The sequence below is a fragment of the Papio anubis genome, chromosome 7 (assembly GCF_008728515.1).
Source record: "Papio anubis isolate 15944 chromosome 7, Panubis1.0, whole genome shotgun sequence".
NCBI lineage: Eukaryota > Metazoa > Chordata > Mammalia > Primates > Cercopithecidae > Papio > Papio anubis.
In genome coordinates this window covers 49,232,991-49,249,467 of record NC_044982.1, presented here as the reverse complement: position 1 = coordinate 49,249,467, position 16,477 = coordinate 49,232,991, and the positions used below count along the sequence as shown (strand labels likewise).

The 16,477-nt window shown below is 36.1% G+C and overlaps 1 protein-coding gene across 5 annotated transcripts in view; it reads left to right on the top strand.

The window, feature by feature from the left end:
• Positions 1-16,477, top strand: part of AP5M1 (adaptor related protein complex 5 subunit mu 1) — a 31,732-nt gene that overhangs the window by 2,305 nt on the left and 12,950 nt on the right. For 3 of the 5 annotated variants that reach the window (XR_002523369.2, XR_002523368.2, XM_021941256.2), the window contains exons 2-8: positions 3,417-4,062; positions 9,276-9,503; positions 11,174-11,313; positions 12,005-12,090; positions 12,184-12,302; positions 14,938-14,997; positions 15,783-15,879. Coding sequence is in view for 3 of the 5 variants with exons in the window: in XM_021941256.2 (XP_021796948.1) it covers positions 3,417-4,062; positions 9,276-9,503; positions 11,174-11,313; positions 12,005-12,090; positions 12,184-12,302; positions 14,938-14,997; positions 15,783-15,879 (1,376 nt within the window). In the remaining 2 variants the exon portion in view is untranslated. Of the gene's footprint in view, positions 1-3,416; positions 4,063-9,275; positions 9,504-11,173; positions 11,314-12,004; positions 12,091-12,183; positions 12,303-14,911; positions 14,998-15,782; positions 15,880-16,477 lie in introns of those variants that run through there. The other 2 variants (XM_003901857.4, XM_021941257.2) reach the window with 2 other exon arrangements.

The following is a 16,477-nucleotide window of genomic DNA, read 5'->3' as shown; positions in this document are numbered from 1 at the left end:
AAAGAACACTGCCAAAGTATGCATCCTCAAATTGGTCCATTGGGCATGTCTATGCCGATTTTGACTAAAGACTGCCAAATAATCTGCACATTCACCCACCTACGCACTCACTAGCAGCAAGAAGGGGTTCCCATATCTCCATTCTTTCCTAACATTTAATTTTTTCCGGTAAAGGACATCTTATTTTCGTTTGCATTTCTGTGTGTAATAATGATTGTTAGTCCTTTAAGTTTCCTTTACTGTGAATTGCCTGTACATGTCTTTTTTTTCTTTCAAAGTTGCTTGTTTTTTCCTCTGAATTTGTAGGAGTTTGTTTTGTATCCTTGATATTAGTTCTATGTCATTTTTAGAAAGTACTGATATTTTCTTTAATTTTACCATCGTCAATTAACTTTATGTTTCCCTTGGTTAAACAGAAATCACTAATTTTGATGCAATCGAAGTAGTCGCTTTTGGGAATTTGTTGAAGTTGTTTCTTACCCATATTTCCTAAAAATATCTTCCTACAGTACCTTCTCTTAACTTTATAATTTCATCTGTTACATTTAGGTCTATAACCCATATGTAGTCCATCTTTGGATATGGTGTTAAGTAGGAATCCCATTTTGTTTTTCTCTGTACTGTGGATCAGTTTTTCTGACACCACCTTTTAAGCAGTATGTCATGTCTTCATTAATTTGTGAGGCTATTGGTAATGTTAGCTATGTCTTCTCATATAAATGTTGGTTTGTCTCAGTTCTAGTGCTTTGTCTTTCTTGTGCCAATACCATATCTGTTGCTTTTGTAGCTTATCTTAATATCTCATAGAGGTAAACTTTTTACTTAAAAAGAGTAAACTTTTTATCTTAATATCTCATAGAGGTAAACTTTTTACTTAAAAAGAGTAAACTTTTTATCTTAATATCTCATAGAGGTAAACTTTTATTTTTACTTAAAAAAGTAAGTTTCTTAAATCCTAGTTTTCCGAATGACTTTTAACTGTGCTCAGGATATTATTTCAGAATAAAAAGTCAGATATGTTTGGATGGGCTTTTCAATACATTTATGGAGGTAGCAAGTTGGGTTCAAATAATTTAATTCTGTATCATTGAATGACTTAGTTAAATTTTATTGTATTTTCAGTTTTCTAACCTCTTGGGGCAGGTGTTAGAGCTACACAGATATGCACTGACATAAGTGTCAATAAGTGGCCAATATTTAAGATTTAAGAAGGCAAATGATATTTTCTCTATCTAAGTACTTATTTACCATGACAAAACTTGGTTAAGATTCTGGTTTAAAGGTTTCCTTTCCAGATAATAATAGCATCCAGTTACATCTGGCTTAGGCCGGTATCATACCCCATAGTTGTAGACCCATTTAAGCTTTGAATCCTGTTTTAGAAAAAGCATATAATAAATTAGAAATGATAGGTTGAGTCATCCAACAAAATATTCATTGAACACATATTGAGACATTGTATAAGGGTCCCAGATTAACTTATCTTCACAGTCAGTTGTGAAATTTTTATACTTAAGAACTTTATCCTCTAGAAAATTAGATAATAAGAGATTGGACTACAGTTTAGTACAGAGATCTCTACTATTCATATACAGAGATTTAGATTAATAAATGGCATTAACCTGCTATGCCATGTCATTACTGGTGTGCTACCTGATTCTTCCCCTTTCTCAATCAAGAAAATGCATCAGAATGTAAGTGAGATTTACCTACACATGGGTAACTGCTTTTGGGTTTTTTGGTTGGCTGGTGGTTTTTTTTGTTTGTTTGTTTTGTGTGTGTGTGTGTTTTTTTTTTTTTTTTGAGATGGAGTCTCACTCTGTTGCCCAGGCTGGAGTGCAGTGGCAAGATCTCAGCTCAGCTCACTGCAACCTCCACCTCCCGGGTTCAAGATTCTCCTGCCTCAGCCTCCCGAGTAGCTGGGATCACAGGCATGCACCACCACACCCAGCTAATTTGTGTATTTTTAGTAAAGACAGGGTTTCACCATGTTAGCCAGGCTGGTCTCAAACTCCTGCAAACTCCTGCCCTCAAGTGATCTGCCCACCTCAGCCTCCAGAAGTGCTGGGTGAGCCATTGCACCCAGCCTACATATAGATAACTTTGAATACATTCTATTTTATATATATATATATATATATATTTTTTTTTTTTTTTTTTTTTTTTTTTTTTTTGATGGAGTCTGGCTCTGTGGCCCAGGCTGGAGTGCAGTGGCCGGATCTCAGCTCACTGCAAGCTCCGCCTCCCGGGTTCACGCAGTTCTCCTGCCTCAGCCTCCCGAGTAGCTGGGACTACAGGCGCCCGCCACATCGCCCGGCTAGTTTTTTTGTATTTTTTAGTAGAGACGGGGTTTCACCGTGTTAGCCAGGATGGTCTTGATTTCCTGACCTCGTGATCCGCCCGTCTCAGCCTCCCAAAGTGCTGGGATTACAGGCTTGAGCCAACGTGCCCGGCCTTTTATTTTTTTTAAATATTAATAAACATCAATATTTTTTAGCAAAAACTGTTTTAGCCAGGTATGTTTTTGACTCTGGTAAAAACTGCTGATTTGTTGCCACCCCTTTATTTACAAACAAGAAGATAGGCTAAGGGAAGTTAAGTGATTTACTCAAAAGTTAACAGCTGATAAATGACGTTGTTCTGGACTTTGGAGTGGAGGTAGAAGGAATGAGGAAAAGTACATATTTTGGAACTGAGAAACTGTATAAGCGAAAGCATCTTCTGTTTCCAACCAAAGAAAAGATAAATTAGTAACTGCTTACTGTTCAACTCAGCACATGCAAAAACATTCTGATTTTATTCTTTTTTATTACCTAAAAGTATCTTCCAGGGCCATAGAGATAAACCGTTATTACTAAAATGATCTTCCTTGTGTTTGTAGGGATTGGCAAGAAGACTCAGGGTACCTGTCATTCACTATAGGTTGAGTAGAATAGAACATTCCTTTTAAAATTATACCATCTCAACTAATGAATCCAAAATTGTGGAGGGTTAAATTGAACCACTTTGTTAGTCCTACTGTAGCTGCTAAGACAGAATCAGAAGAAAAAAAAAGTTCTTATAGATGCCTAAAATGGTTCAAGTATATACTCCTTGCTGACCAAGATGATATCTGAGTGGCTGAGAGACAGGGATTTTGAATTAGAATCATGTACTCTACCTAAACTAAATAAATAAATTGAATTAAGCATTTTCAATAACAGATTATATACCAAATATGAAAGTTACTCTAATAGTAACTTAATGGGCATTATAATTTTTTGGTTGTTGGCATTTGTGTTTGTGTGTATGTATTTGTTTCTCATGTATTTTATTATTATTACTGTTTGCCTTATATTTGGGAGTTTTTAAAAAATTCTTTCATCTTGGTTTTACTTGGAAGAATCACTTATAATGTTTCTGTTTCCATAATGCAGGCGGTATCCAACGGTTGAAAAACGAGCCAGAGTCTTCAATGGAGCAAGTTATGTGCCTATTCCTGAAGATGGTCCCTTTCTTAAAGCACTGCTCTTTGAACTTAGATTATTGGATGATGATAAAGACTTTGTTGAGAGTCGTGATAGCTGTTCACGCATCAATAAAACATCCATTTATGGACTCTTGATAGGAGGTGAAGAACTCTGGCCAGTTGTCGCTTTTCTGAAGAATGACATTATATATGCTTGTGTTCCACTAGTTGAACAAACTCTGTCCCCTCGTCCGCCATTAATTAGTGTTAGTGGAGTTTCACAAGGCTTTGAATTTCTTTTTGGGATACAGGATTTTCTTTATTCAGGTCAAAAAAATGACTCTGAGCTAAATACAAAATTGAGCCAGTTGCCTGACTTGCTTCTGCAGGCTTGTCCATTTGGCACTTTATTAGATGCCAACTTAAAGAATTCATTAGATAATACCAATTTTGCATCTGTGACTCAGCCACAAAAACAGCCAGCTTGGAAAACTGGAACGTACAAAGGAAAACCACAAGTTTCTATTTCTATCACTGAAAAGGTAAAATCCATGCAATATGATAAACAGGGTATAGCGGATACATGGCAAGTTGTTGGAACAGTGACTTGCAAGGTGAGATTTTTCTCTGGTATTTGCTTTATCATTTTATTTAACATATGGAGAAAGTTAAATTTGCTAGTTGTGGTTTAAATAACATTTTTTATTTTCATCTTAAGCAGCAGTTGTTAAATGGGAGAGTCATGTAAAATTTTATGTTGTCTTTTTAATTCCTTACCAATTATATTAGTTATCTGTGGCTGTGTAAAGAATTGTCTCATTGTCCCCAAAATAGACATTTATTATTTTCATAGTTTCTGTGGGGAAACTACACTGGGAACTTTCAGTGTAGAGTCACTCACGAAGTTGCAGTCAGGGTTTCAGTTGAGACTATAGGCATCTGAAGGTCTGACTGAGGCTAGAAGATCTACTTGCAAGATGACTCACTCACATGGCTAACAAGTTGGTGCTAGTTATTGGAGGAAAGCCTTAGTTCCTTTCCACATGGACTTCTCAACTGGCTGCTTAAGTGCCCTCACACTTGGTGACTGGCTTCCCTCAGACCAGATGATCTGAGAGAGAGAGAGGAGAGAGAGAGACGGACAGCCAGGCAGAAGCGATTATTTGTATTACCTAGCCTGGGAGGTTACACTTCCACTACTTTCTGTTCAGTAGAAGCAAGTCATTAAGTGGTCCATATTCAAGGGGCATGGAATTAAGCTCCACCTATGAAAAGAGTAATGTCAAATAACTTCAGAACATACTTTAAAGTCACCACTCCTATTTTCCATTTTCTTTAGGGGGTGAAATTGACATCTCTGACATATCTAAAATTATATTGAGGGACTCTTATTTAAATAAGTCATTAGATTAATATTGGGTTCTTTGTAGAAATAGAAAATAGGAAGGAAAAGACAATGGAAATAACAATACAGTTAGTGGTGAGTCATGCCATGTTGAATAATGATTGAAAATAAAATCCTCCAGGTAAACTTTCTACAAGTTTATATTAATAGTATTCTCGTTTCTTTATTTTTCTTTCTTTATTCCCTGCAGTTACGTATGTTTTTTATATGTCAAATTTAATGTGTGGCTGTATATAAATCTGATAGATAAAACCAGAGTTCAAGAGCAGAGAATTAGAACAGTCCTGACAGAAATATTGGGTCTTTTTTTTTTTTTTATCCTGTTTAACATTAAAGTTACGTAAAAGTTTTTATGCCTATTTTAAACTCATATCTATCGTGGTCAAAAATACACTCCAGTTACTCACTTTCTTAGAAATAACTATTGTAAATGGCTCCAAAATTGAGGTGTTCATGGATTATGTCATTCTTAAGTTTTAAAGTAGTTGAATCTTTTTTCTCATAAGTTCAATGAAATGAAAATAGAAAAATAGGGCCCGGCGCAGTGTCTCATTCCTGTAACCCAGCACTTTGGGAGGCCAAGGCAGGCAAATCATTTGAGGTCAGGAGTTTGAGACCAGCCTGACCAACATGGTGAAACCCTTTCTCTACTAAAAATACAAAAATTAGCCAGGCGTGATGGAGCACGCCTGTAATCCCAGCTACTCAGGAGGCTGAGGCATGAGAATCGCTTGAACCTGGGAGGCAGAGGCTGCAGTGAGCCAAGATTGTGCCACTGCACTCCAGCCTGGGTGACAGAGCTAGACTCTGTCTTAAAAAAAATAAAATAGAAAAATTCACCAGTTCTGTTTTTTTTTCATTCTGTAGCAATAAATAGGGAATATGTTATTTTTGATATAATGCTAATTAATACCATGGCATTTAATGTGTCTGTTCATTGATAGGCTGACTGCAGTTTACTCTTAGGAGAATTTCAGATTGGTTCCTACTCTTAATCCTGATACAAGATTATCATGATGGGCAATTTTCTTACTTAAAAAATGTTCTTAAGGGAAAAAAAAGGATATACCTTAACCTACATGCTAAATGTTTCTTTAAGGTTGTAGGTACATAACATAACTGTTAGCCAGACATTCTTTAAGTACTTCCAAAACTTACTGTTTAAAGGAATTTTATTGTGAAGCCCATTGTAAATGGAAATAATCATCTTCATTTTATCCTACTCTGGTAGAAAACCAGAGCCAAAGGCCAGTGGTCCAAAGTTCTAGACCTCATTCTTCCACTAATTTTCTGTATGTCTTTAGAAAGTTACACAATTTTGTGAATCTTTTCTCATTTTTAAAATGAGATAAACTCTTAGGTGCCTTTTTTTTTCTTTAATAACTTTTACTGCTAAAGTTGGGTTTACATATGCCAGATTGGTTTAAAGGGTAGTACACCAATTCCTTCTAGAATGGATGTTCTCATCCTATAGTAAATAACTGATGATCTGGCATTTTAAGTGCCCAGATAGATTCATTGGCAGGTTCCATGATGGCTGATGTTTCTCTGACCCTTTACGAACATTAAGAGATTAATTTACTAAGTATAAACTGAATATTATTAAATTATAATGGTATTTACTATTGATGTTTGCTTATTTTGTCTCCATAAATATCTATCAAAAACAAAACTACTTTTCATTTGTTCTTATTAGTTCACATATAGAAAATAGCAGATGGTTTAAAAGTTAAAAACCTAAGTTTTTTTTTTTAAGTTTTAAAGTAAGATTATATGGCATATTTATTTTTAATGTGACTGACATTGTTGTAATTGTCACTGAGAGACCTTATAAAGGCACTGATTATATGTAGTACTCTTCATAATGCCTGCCTGCTAAGTACTTACATTGTATAGCAGATATATAATGAATTCCCACACATGTCAAATAGTAGATAAAACATTAAAAGTGAAACATTTCATATTAGAAATTGAAAACAAAAGTAGGTTTATAATTAGAAAAAGATAGCCACTCAGCAAACATTTTTTATTACTGTTTTCTATGCATAGAAATGTGTCAGGCACTAGAGATACTAAGAAAAATGTAACGATTCTTGTTTCAAAGAATTTAAAACTTGAAAAGAGAAATGGACCAGGTACCTGTAGATAGTGGACAGTTAATGCATGGTGCAATCTATGTATATGATAGTGCATTAGGAACTAAGTGTTATGCTTTCAGAGTTCACTAACTCTTAAAATATTGTGTAGTTCTGGTGAAACAGAAGATACTAATAATTCTTATGGGGCTCAGTTGGTCAGTTTGATCCAGGCTTTAATAGAGGTGAATTTCAAGAGAGGGGTACAAAGACCCTGGCTACCTACACAAACACAAGTAAAGTATGTCAGTCTGGTTGGGCCAGAAGAAGCCACTATAAGATTTATAGGAGTAAAGATGTTTAACATAGAAATTAGGGCTTATTCAAGAAGCACTGAGGAAATAAGTCTTTGATCCTCTAGCTATAGCCTTTCAGAAACAGTCACTGAGGAGATAGTCAAATCAAAAGTTCACAAAGAAGTCTGAGAAACTGCCATGTCTGTCTGTTAATGACCTCACAGAGGAAATTCAAGGAAAGGTCCGCAGAAGTGTAACATCTGGCCACTTTGGCCTTGAAGTAGGAGTTCAAGGACAGGTTTGAGAAGCTGACCTATCTGGCTTCAAGGAACTTTCAAGAAAAGTTACTTCCTTTTCTCTTTTCCCTTGTAAATCTCTCATGAGTACCTCTCATTGGCAAACTAACCCAGACTACATAGGGAAGAAGATCCTGGGCTTCTCTACATAGCAAAGGTAGGCTGTAGAGGTGATACAGAGTGTAAGACTTCACAGAGAGCATCAAATGAGCTAAGACATGAAGAATGAAAGCATTTACAGGGAGAAAACATTGCAGCTGGAAGGAATAGCACATGCAATAGCACATGCAAAGGTGCATTTGGAGGTATAAGACAGTATGGTTTATTTAGGAAAATGCAAGAATCCAATATGACTACATGTAAGTTGCAGGGTAGAAAATTATTAAGGAGGTAGATTAAAAAACAACCCCATTAAAAAGTGGGCAAAAGGCATGTACAGACACTTGCCAAAGGAAGACCTACATGCAGCCAACAAATATGAAAAAAAGCTCAACATCACTGCTCATTTGAGAAATGCAAATCAAAACCACGATGAGATACCATCCAACACCAGTCAGAATGGCTATTATTAAAAAGTTAAAAAACAACAGGTGCTCGCAAGATTGCAGAGAAAAAGGAACACTTTTACGGTGTTAGTAAGAGTGTAAATTAGTTTAACCATTGTGGAAGACTGTGGCAATTTCTCAAAGACATTGAGGCAGAAATACCATTTGACCCAGCTATTCCATTATTGGGTATATACCCAAAGAAAAATCATTCTGCTATGAAGATACATACACATGTATGTTCATTGCAGCACTATTCACAATAGTAAAGACACGGAATCAACATAAGTGCCTATCAATGATAGACTGAATAAAGAAAATGTGGTACATATACACCATGAAATACTGTGCAGCCATAAAAAGGAATGAGATCATGTCCTTTGCACGGACATGGATGGAGCTAGAAATCATTATTCTCAGCAAACTAATGCAGGAACAGAAAACCAAACACCACATGTTGTCACTTATAAGTGGGAGCTGAATGACGAGACCACACGGTCACGGGGGGAACGACCACACTGGGCCTGTCAGTTGGGGAGGTTAGGGGAGGGAGAGCATCAGGAAGAACAGCAAATGGATGCTGGGCTTAATACCTAGGTGATGGGATGATCTGTGCAACAAAATACCATGGCACGCGTTTACCTAGGTAACAAACCTGCACATCCTGCACATGTACCCCAAAACTTAAAAGTTGAAGGAAAATAAAAAGGAGGTAGATGAGAACCAAACAATGAAAGGCTTTACAAGTAATTCAGAATTGAAGTAGAATCACTGAAAGCATTTGAGCATGGAAAAAGTATAATAAAAATTATGTTTCATTAAGATAGCTCTGGCATGGAGAGCTAGGAGGATGGAGGATTGGAGGACTGATTATAGGAAAGCAAGTTCAGAAATATTTCGTGGGCTGTGGCAGAAATTGTAAGGGCCCGTATTAATGTGGTTCAACAGGAATGGAGAAAATTCAGCAGATTTAAATTATCTTTGTAAGAGCTTTAGAGATAAGCAATGGAGTCTATGAGGGCCCTCCTGGTCTCTGGCTTGGGTGTGTAAGAACATGATAAAACCATTAATAAGAACACAGAAAGCAAAGAGAACAATACCTAGAGAAAAGTGAGTTAATTGGGGAAAATGACTTTGGTAAATTTTGAGAAGCCTGAAACAGACATTTGCTTCTGAGATTTTGGTGGTAATCTTTCTGTTTGCATTTCAGTGTGATTTGGAAGGAATCATGCCAAATGTTACCATCAGCTTGAATCTCCCCACCAATGGATCTCCACTTCAAGATATTCTAGTTCATCCTTGTGTAACTTCTCTTGACTCTGCAATTCTGACTTCTAGTAGTATTGATGCAATGGATGACTCTGCATTTAGTGGGCCTTACAAATTTCCATTGACTCCACCTTTAGAGTCATTCAACTTGTGCTACTACACTTCCCAGGTAAACAACCCTAGAATAGTTGAGAGTTTGCTGATCTTTATATTCATAAATACTATTGATAAGTAAATAATTCACACTCTTGGTATGAGAACTTAGAAAAAGTTCTATTTATCAGACAATAATTGATGAATGAAGATGAAGATTTAGGCCGGGCACCGTGGCTCATGCCTGTAATCCCAGCGCTTTGGGAGGCTGAGGCGGGTGGATCACTGGAGGTCAGGAGTTCTAGGCCAGCCTGCCAACATGGTGAAACCTTGTCTCTACTAAAAATACAAAAAGTTAGCCAGGCATGGTGTCGTGCGCCTGTAGTCCCACCTACTTGGGCGGCCAAGGCAGGAGAATCACTTGAACCCAGGTGGCAGAGGTTGCAGTGAGCCAAGATTGCACCAGTGTACTCCAGCCTGGGTGACAGAGCGAGACTCCATCTCAAGAAAAAAAAAAAAAAAGATTCACTTCTTTGAATGAGATACCTCTTATCTTTGGTGTCGGTAACTACTTGTAAATAGCTTTCAAAATAATTGAATTTTTTGTTTTAATGTTCCCTAAAAATGTTCACGGTCATGGGATAGATTTTGGTATGATTTAGTCGTGGTTTTAACCATGAACGTAATAAAATACCCCTCATCGCAGGCAACCTGAATTACAAATATATATTATTACTCATATCTATTTATTTATTGAATAACTGCTTGTATGTTAGACATTGTCCTAAGCACGTTACATGTATTTTCTCTAGTACTGTAGTACTGGTAACAACCTTTAATTAGACATTATCCCCATTTTACAGCTCAGGAGAGTCACAGAGAAGTGAAATGACTTGTACCAGGTATATAGTTGATAAATGGCACTGCCTGGATTTGAACCCCAATTTTTCAGACTCCCAAACCTCTTTTCTACTATACCATTTATCTCTTGTCCTAGTTGTGGATGAGTAGGTTAGAAAAACCTACTCAAGCTAGCTTAAGTAGAGCAAATTTATTTTGAGAATGCAGTAGGCAGTCTCATTGCCATTTAAGAATAAGAAAAGAAGCAGACACAGTTCTTACTGGGACTGGAACCAGAAAATTAATATCAGCCTGTACTCAAGGTCCACCTTGTCTGTCACATGTCTGCTTCTCAGTCTCCTCTTTCAGCTGGCTTTCTCTGCTTACACATGACCTTACAGCTCTAGGGCTTGCACTGTATAAGTGGTCTTTCTGTGTCTTACTTCACATGTACCAGAAATAATGATTGGCTCACCCCAGCCTACAAGTTGTTTCCCCTTCAGTCAGTTATTGATGACCAACCAAGTAAGTTACTGCTGAACGAGGGGATTGGAGAACTCATGGGATTCAATTGGAGAACAGGAGCTGTGGGCAGATTGGCAGTGCCTGCTGCACACCTATTGTATACCCTATGCTGCAGGTCAGAGAACATGGAGACGGGGAGCCTGGATGAGCAAGTATAGGAACAAGAATGCATTGTACACCTTTGTAAAGCACTTTTCTCATCTCTGAAAACAGAAAAGAGAGAAGAATCCCTATCCTTAAAGCGAATATAGATTCATCATTGCTGTTACTAAAACAACTTGGAATAACCTCTAAGTCATTAAAAGTAACTCTTCTCAGTTACTTTTGGTGTTTTAGACCCATTAACCTGAGAATTATATAGACATTTATGTTTCTTTTTAGGTCCCTGTCCCACCAATTTTGGGATTTTATCAAATGAAGGAGGAAGAAGTACAACTAAGAATAACCATTAATTTAAAACTTCACGAAAGTGTGAAAAATAATTTTGAATTCTGTGAAGCTCATATACCTTTTTACAATAGGTAGGAATAAAATCTGTATTGCCATAATTTCTGTCTTCCTTAATACATTCCCACTGCTCCACAATAAATTGTCTTTCTCTTTTACCTTATTTTTAAGGTCTGAATAATTTTATTCTATTCAAATGAATGCTGATTTTCATGATATAGTCATAAAAATAATCTGTTTACCTTTAAATATGCCTTTATCTTTCTAGTAAAACTTACTAGTAAATTATACACTTAAACCAATGTAGCTTCCTCAGGAATTATTTTTCTAGCAATTTTTCCATATACAAGTCAAACCAAACTATCAACAACCCGGTGAATTAGCCAATTATAATATTACTTTATTATCAGTTCTACTTTTAAATTTATTCTGCAGCACAGATTTTTGTCAAAGTATATCTACATATGTAGTAAAACCATAGTCTTAATGTTATAGCAACCTATGTGACTGTATTAATACATTTTATATGATTTCATAGTTGTCTTAAGAACTAATAATGAAATACACGTCATCACCAAAAATGTTTATGTGTGTTTTATTGTTTTTCAAGATTTAATATTCATTATTTTTTCTATTCTGGAAACTTGAATACAGATCTGCTTTTATGCTGTCCTTGTATTAAGTAACAGTGGCCAAGTTTGACTTAGATCTCTTAAAACTGTTATATCTGTGATCTTTTTCTATTTTATCCCTTTCTTTTTAAAGAGGTCCAATTACACATTTGGAATATAAAACTAGTTTTGGCCAGCTCGAAGTATTTCGAGAGAAAAGCTTACTGATCTGGATTATTGGTGAGCAAGTTTTATTTATTGGTTTTTTTTTCTTTTCATTTACTGTAGAATCTACTTGATTTAGAATAGTTGATTGGTATATTTGTGTTTTAGGCCAGAAGTTCCCAAAGTCAATGGAAATTAGTCTTTCTGGAACTGTAACTTTTGGAGCCAAGAGCCATGAGAAGCAGCCATTTGACCCAATTTGTATTGGAGAAACAGCATATTTAAAGGTAAACATATTTATATGGCTTACTACAGTAGAGCCCTTCCTTTGTTTATAAATTGCATATTTCTAGTTGATTTTTAATGTTTTCCACCAATTGTTTTAGAATTCTATTCTTTTTGTCTGGTGTAAGTTCTCTTTTGGATTTTTGTTTGATTTTTTATTGTTGTTTAGTATTAGTCACTTCTATTTCACTTAATACTTGAACATTTTAAAAAGCCAGGCATAGTGGCGGGGTGTCTGTAGTCCCAGCTATTGGGGAGACTGAGGTGGGAGGATCACTCAAGCCCAGGAATTCAGGGTTACAGTGAGCTAAATTGTGCCACTGCACTGCAACCTGGACAACAGAATGCAACCAGATCTCTTTTAAACAAGGGTTTTTTGTGTTTTTTTAAAGGGAACCAGCTAACCTAAATACCCCAACTCAGTCTAATTCCACTCAGCTCTTGGTTATCAAATTTGAGATTTGGGCCAGGCCTGGTGGCTCCCACCTGTAATCCCAGCACTTTGGGAGGCCAAGGCGGGTGAATCGCTTGACCCCAGGAGTTCAAGACCAGCCTGGCCAGCATGGTGAGACCCCACCTCTACAAAAAATAGAAAAATCAGCTGGGCATGGTGGTGCACACCTTTAGTCACAGCTTTTTGGGAGGTTCAGATAGGAGAATCACCTAAGCCTGGGGAGTTCAAGGCTGCAGTGAGCCATGATGATGCCACTGCATTCCGACCTGGGTGATAGAGTAAGACTCTGTCTCAAAAAGAAACAAAAAATTTGAGATTTGTGTACAAAAAATAGAAGATGTAGTCCTTACCCTCCAAGAATTTTTCAGTGTTGTACATCAACGATTTATCAGTGCTAACAGCTTTGATATTTCAAGAAAAAGGTGCTACAGCTGAAGTTATTGTGGAAAGCTTTACAGTGGAGGTGAAGTTTAAGCCAAACTCTGAGGCCTAGATATGCATGAATATGAAGACTTGAAGACTGACTAACAATTGTTTAGGTAAAGAAGTTACTTAAAAGAGTAAAGAAGGATAAACAAGGCATGCTTAGAAACCAGTGCTAAAAGTAGTAGTACTATAAGAGACTGGATACATAATTTAGATTAAGATTATACAGAATTTGAATCTGACTTTTATTCCTTTGGTTGATGGTGTACTTTTTTAAGTAGGGGAGTAGTCTTTCACAAGTGATACTTTATGAATGTTAATCTGGAATGGACGTAAGCAAGGTGAGTAAAAAAACTAGAGACAAGCCAATCTATAGCATATTAATATTCCATATGAAAGGGTAATATTATAATAAGTTAATAATGCTGAGTTAGTGTAGTGTCAACAGAAAGAGAAAAGAAGGGAAAAGGGAGAAAAATGAAGGGACTGCTGTAAAAGCTGTGATAAAAGTAAAGCCTTGACTACTAAGTAAATACAGAGACAAGAAATGTTGTTGTTCAAAGATGATATTGTTAAAAAAAAAAAAAATGGAACTTAAACCAAATTTGACGCTTTTGAAGAGGGTAGAGACATGTGAATCTCATTCGTTCATTGTTTTATTCCAAATATCTAGTCCAGGACCTAGCACATAAATATTTGCTGAATGAATGAATATACCTAAATTATTGATATGAAGAAAATTGGGAAGAAATGGGTTTCATATCATATTTTTGGCTGGTAATAGCAATATAGCCCATTGTAAATGTTCAGTGGGTAGCTAAAAATCTAAAGCTTGATTCATAAGAGAAGGCTCAGCTGTATATAAGGATTTAGGAATTATCCACAGAGAAGAAATAGTTGAGGCAGTGAAAATAAATAACCGAAAAAAGATAAAATAATACAGGAAGATTCAGAAGAACAAGTGAGGCAATTGAAGGAGTGATTAGAAAGGTAGTGGGAAAACCTAAATAAAATGTATTAAAGAAGTCAAGAGAAATACAGGCAATTAGGGGAAGTGGTAGTGAAGTCAGAAGTATACTGGTGATAATTCATTTCTTCTATCTTGGCTTCACTTGTGTCCAGAAGCTTTGTTTCAAGGATTATTATAAAAATTCCTACTTCAGATACCTTTCAGAAAAAAATGTGGAATGTTACCACACATTGTATGTCCTTCAAGGGTTGGAATTATGATTTTTCTATTCATTCCCATCACCAACCAGTTACACTCACATTGAAAGCATGTAGCACATATTTTTGTTGACTGAATGATCTAAGTGTGTTTTACAGTATTTCAGTTGTATGGATATCAGTCTGGTCATAACTTATAACTATACTTAATGTTGTATTGAGAATTATACCAGCGTTGAGAATTATACCAGCATTGAGAATTATACCAAAAAAACAAGCAAAAGCCCTTTATTATCAGAGATAATTTGAGTTGCAACAGGAAAAAAAAATTGCTGAGAAGATCTGAAAATTACATTCTAAATCCCATCTTATGCATGTGATCAGTTAGTTTGGTAATTAATAAAGTTAGGAAATGGGAGAAATTTTGTGGGAATAGAGATAGGAGAAAAAATATATAAAAAGATATCAGGATACTGCAAAAATCGGGAGCATTTAGCAGCAGAGATGAGGAGAATCACAGCAAAGGAGAACAGGCGCTCCATGAAATGTAGATTTTTTTCACAGGTCATGTGAATGTCATTGTAACTTAGGGGCACCCTGGCCACTACACTGCAACCTGGACAACAGAGTGTGCTATGTCTTCAGAGAAGGTACTAATGATTCACTCTCTTACAGCACAGTGTAATAGTTGGCATGTGTAGTGATAGCCCCACATTGTCAATGAAATCCAGGAATTATGGAGGATGTTTTAGAAAGGTTTTCTAGGTAAGGGAAAAGGTAATTCCTAAGCTTAGTTCTATAAAAGTTAAATTTCACCCTTCTGGAAAATTAAGTAGTACAGCTCATTCACCCTAAACACAAGATAAACTGATGTTTCTGTTTTCATAATTGCATTATATTTTGCTAGAAGGTTTACACTTTCCTGCCTGTAAAAGACTTATGATCTACAATATATCATAACCACGTAGCCCTAGGGATAGAAGAGAATATACGGCATACAAGACAGCAGCACAGTGGGAGACAGCACCAGCTTTTGGAGTCGGTGTGGTCTGAGTTCAAATGCCAGCTCTGCTGCTTATGTGCTGGGATACCAGTTGCTTCCATCTTTGAACCTCAATTCATTCAGCATACCTTGCAGTATGGATTAGAGCTGTTAGTGAAGTGCATATTGTGCGTTAAGTACTTCATAATGACAGCCTTACAAAGAAATGGCCCTAAGGCAAAGGGAAAAAAATTATGTGTGTGTTTTTGTATACATATGTGTGCACACACACATGCACACACACACAATTCAAGTTTAATACTTGTGTATTAAACTTTTTATTTTGTCAACTGTGTAAAATAAATTCGCTAAAACTGGGTCAAGGGAAAAAATGTCACCATCCTTTTTACCAAATGATCACCTTAATTTGGTATATTTCTCTCTTCTTTCTAGCTTCATTTTAGGATCTTAGATTACACACTCACTGGGTGTTACGCAGATCAGCATTCAGTTCAAGTTTTTGCATCAGGAAAACCAAAAATAAGTGCACGTAAGTTATACAGATTCAAACTAACTTAAGGGAACTAAAATGATGTTTGCAGTTATTACCTAGGGTAAAATTTGAATGTAACAGAATTTAGAGATTAGAGAATAATCCCAATTTATAAAATTCTGGACTGATCCTACCCCACATAACTGTTTGTGTACTTTGCACTGTCCTCTGCCTTCTCCTTGTTTATAAAGTGGTCTGGATGAGCAAAGATTGGGATAGAGGTGAACTTCAGTATAAAATTAGATTTGTTTTTCTCTGGTTATTTTATTCAGAGATGATTCACAGAGACTGTGGTGTTGAACAGACAGGACCTAAGCCTGGCTCAGCCATTTCATTAGGTGTATAACTTTGGGCAAATTAGTGAACTTCTTGAAGTTTTAATTTTCTTGTCTAGAAAATGGAAATAATAGTGTGATTTACCTCAGGCTTGTTATGAGGTTTAAATAAGATTATATTGACTCAGTATGATACTTAGCATATAGTATGGATTTAGTAGATACTAGAGATGGTTCTTATTTAAAACTTTTAAATATCTTTAGCAAATATTGCAATCAATAAGCATTATTTAGCACCTTCTCTATTCTTAATCAATAGG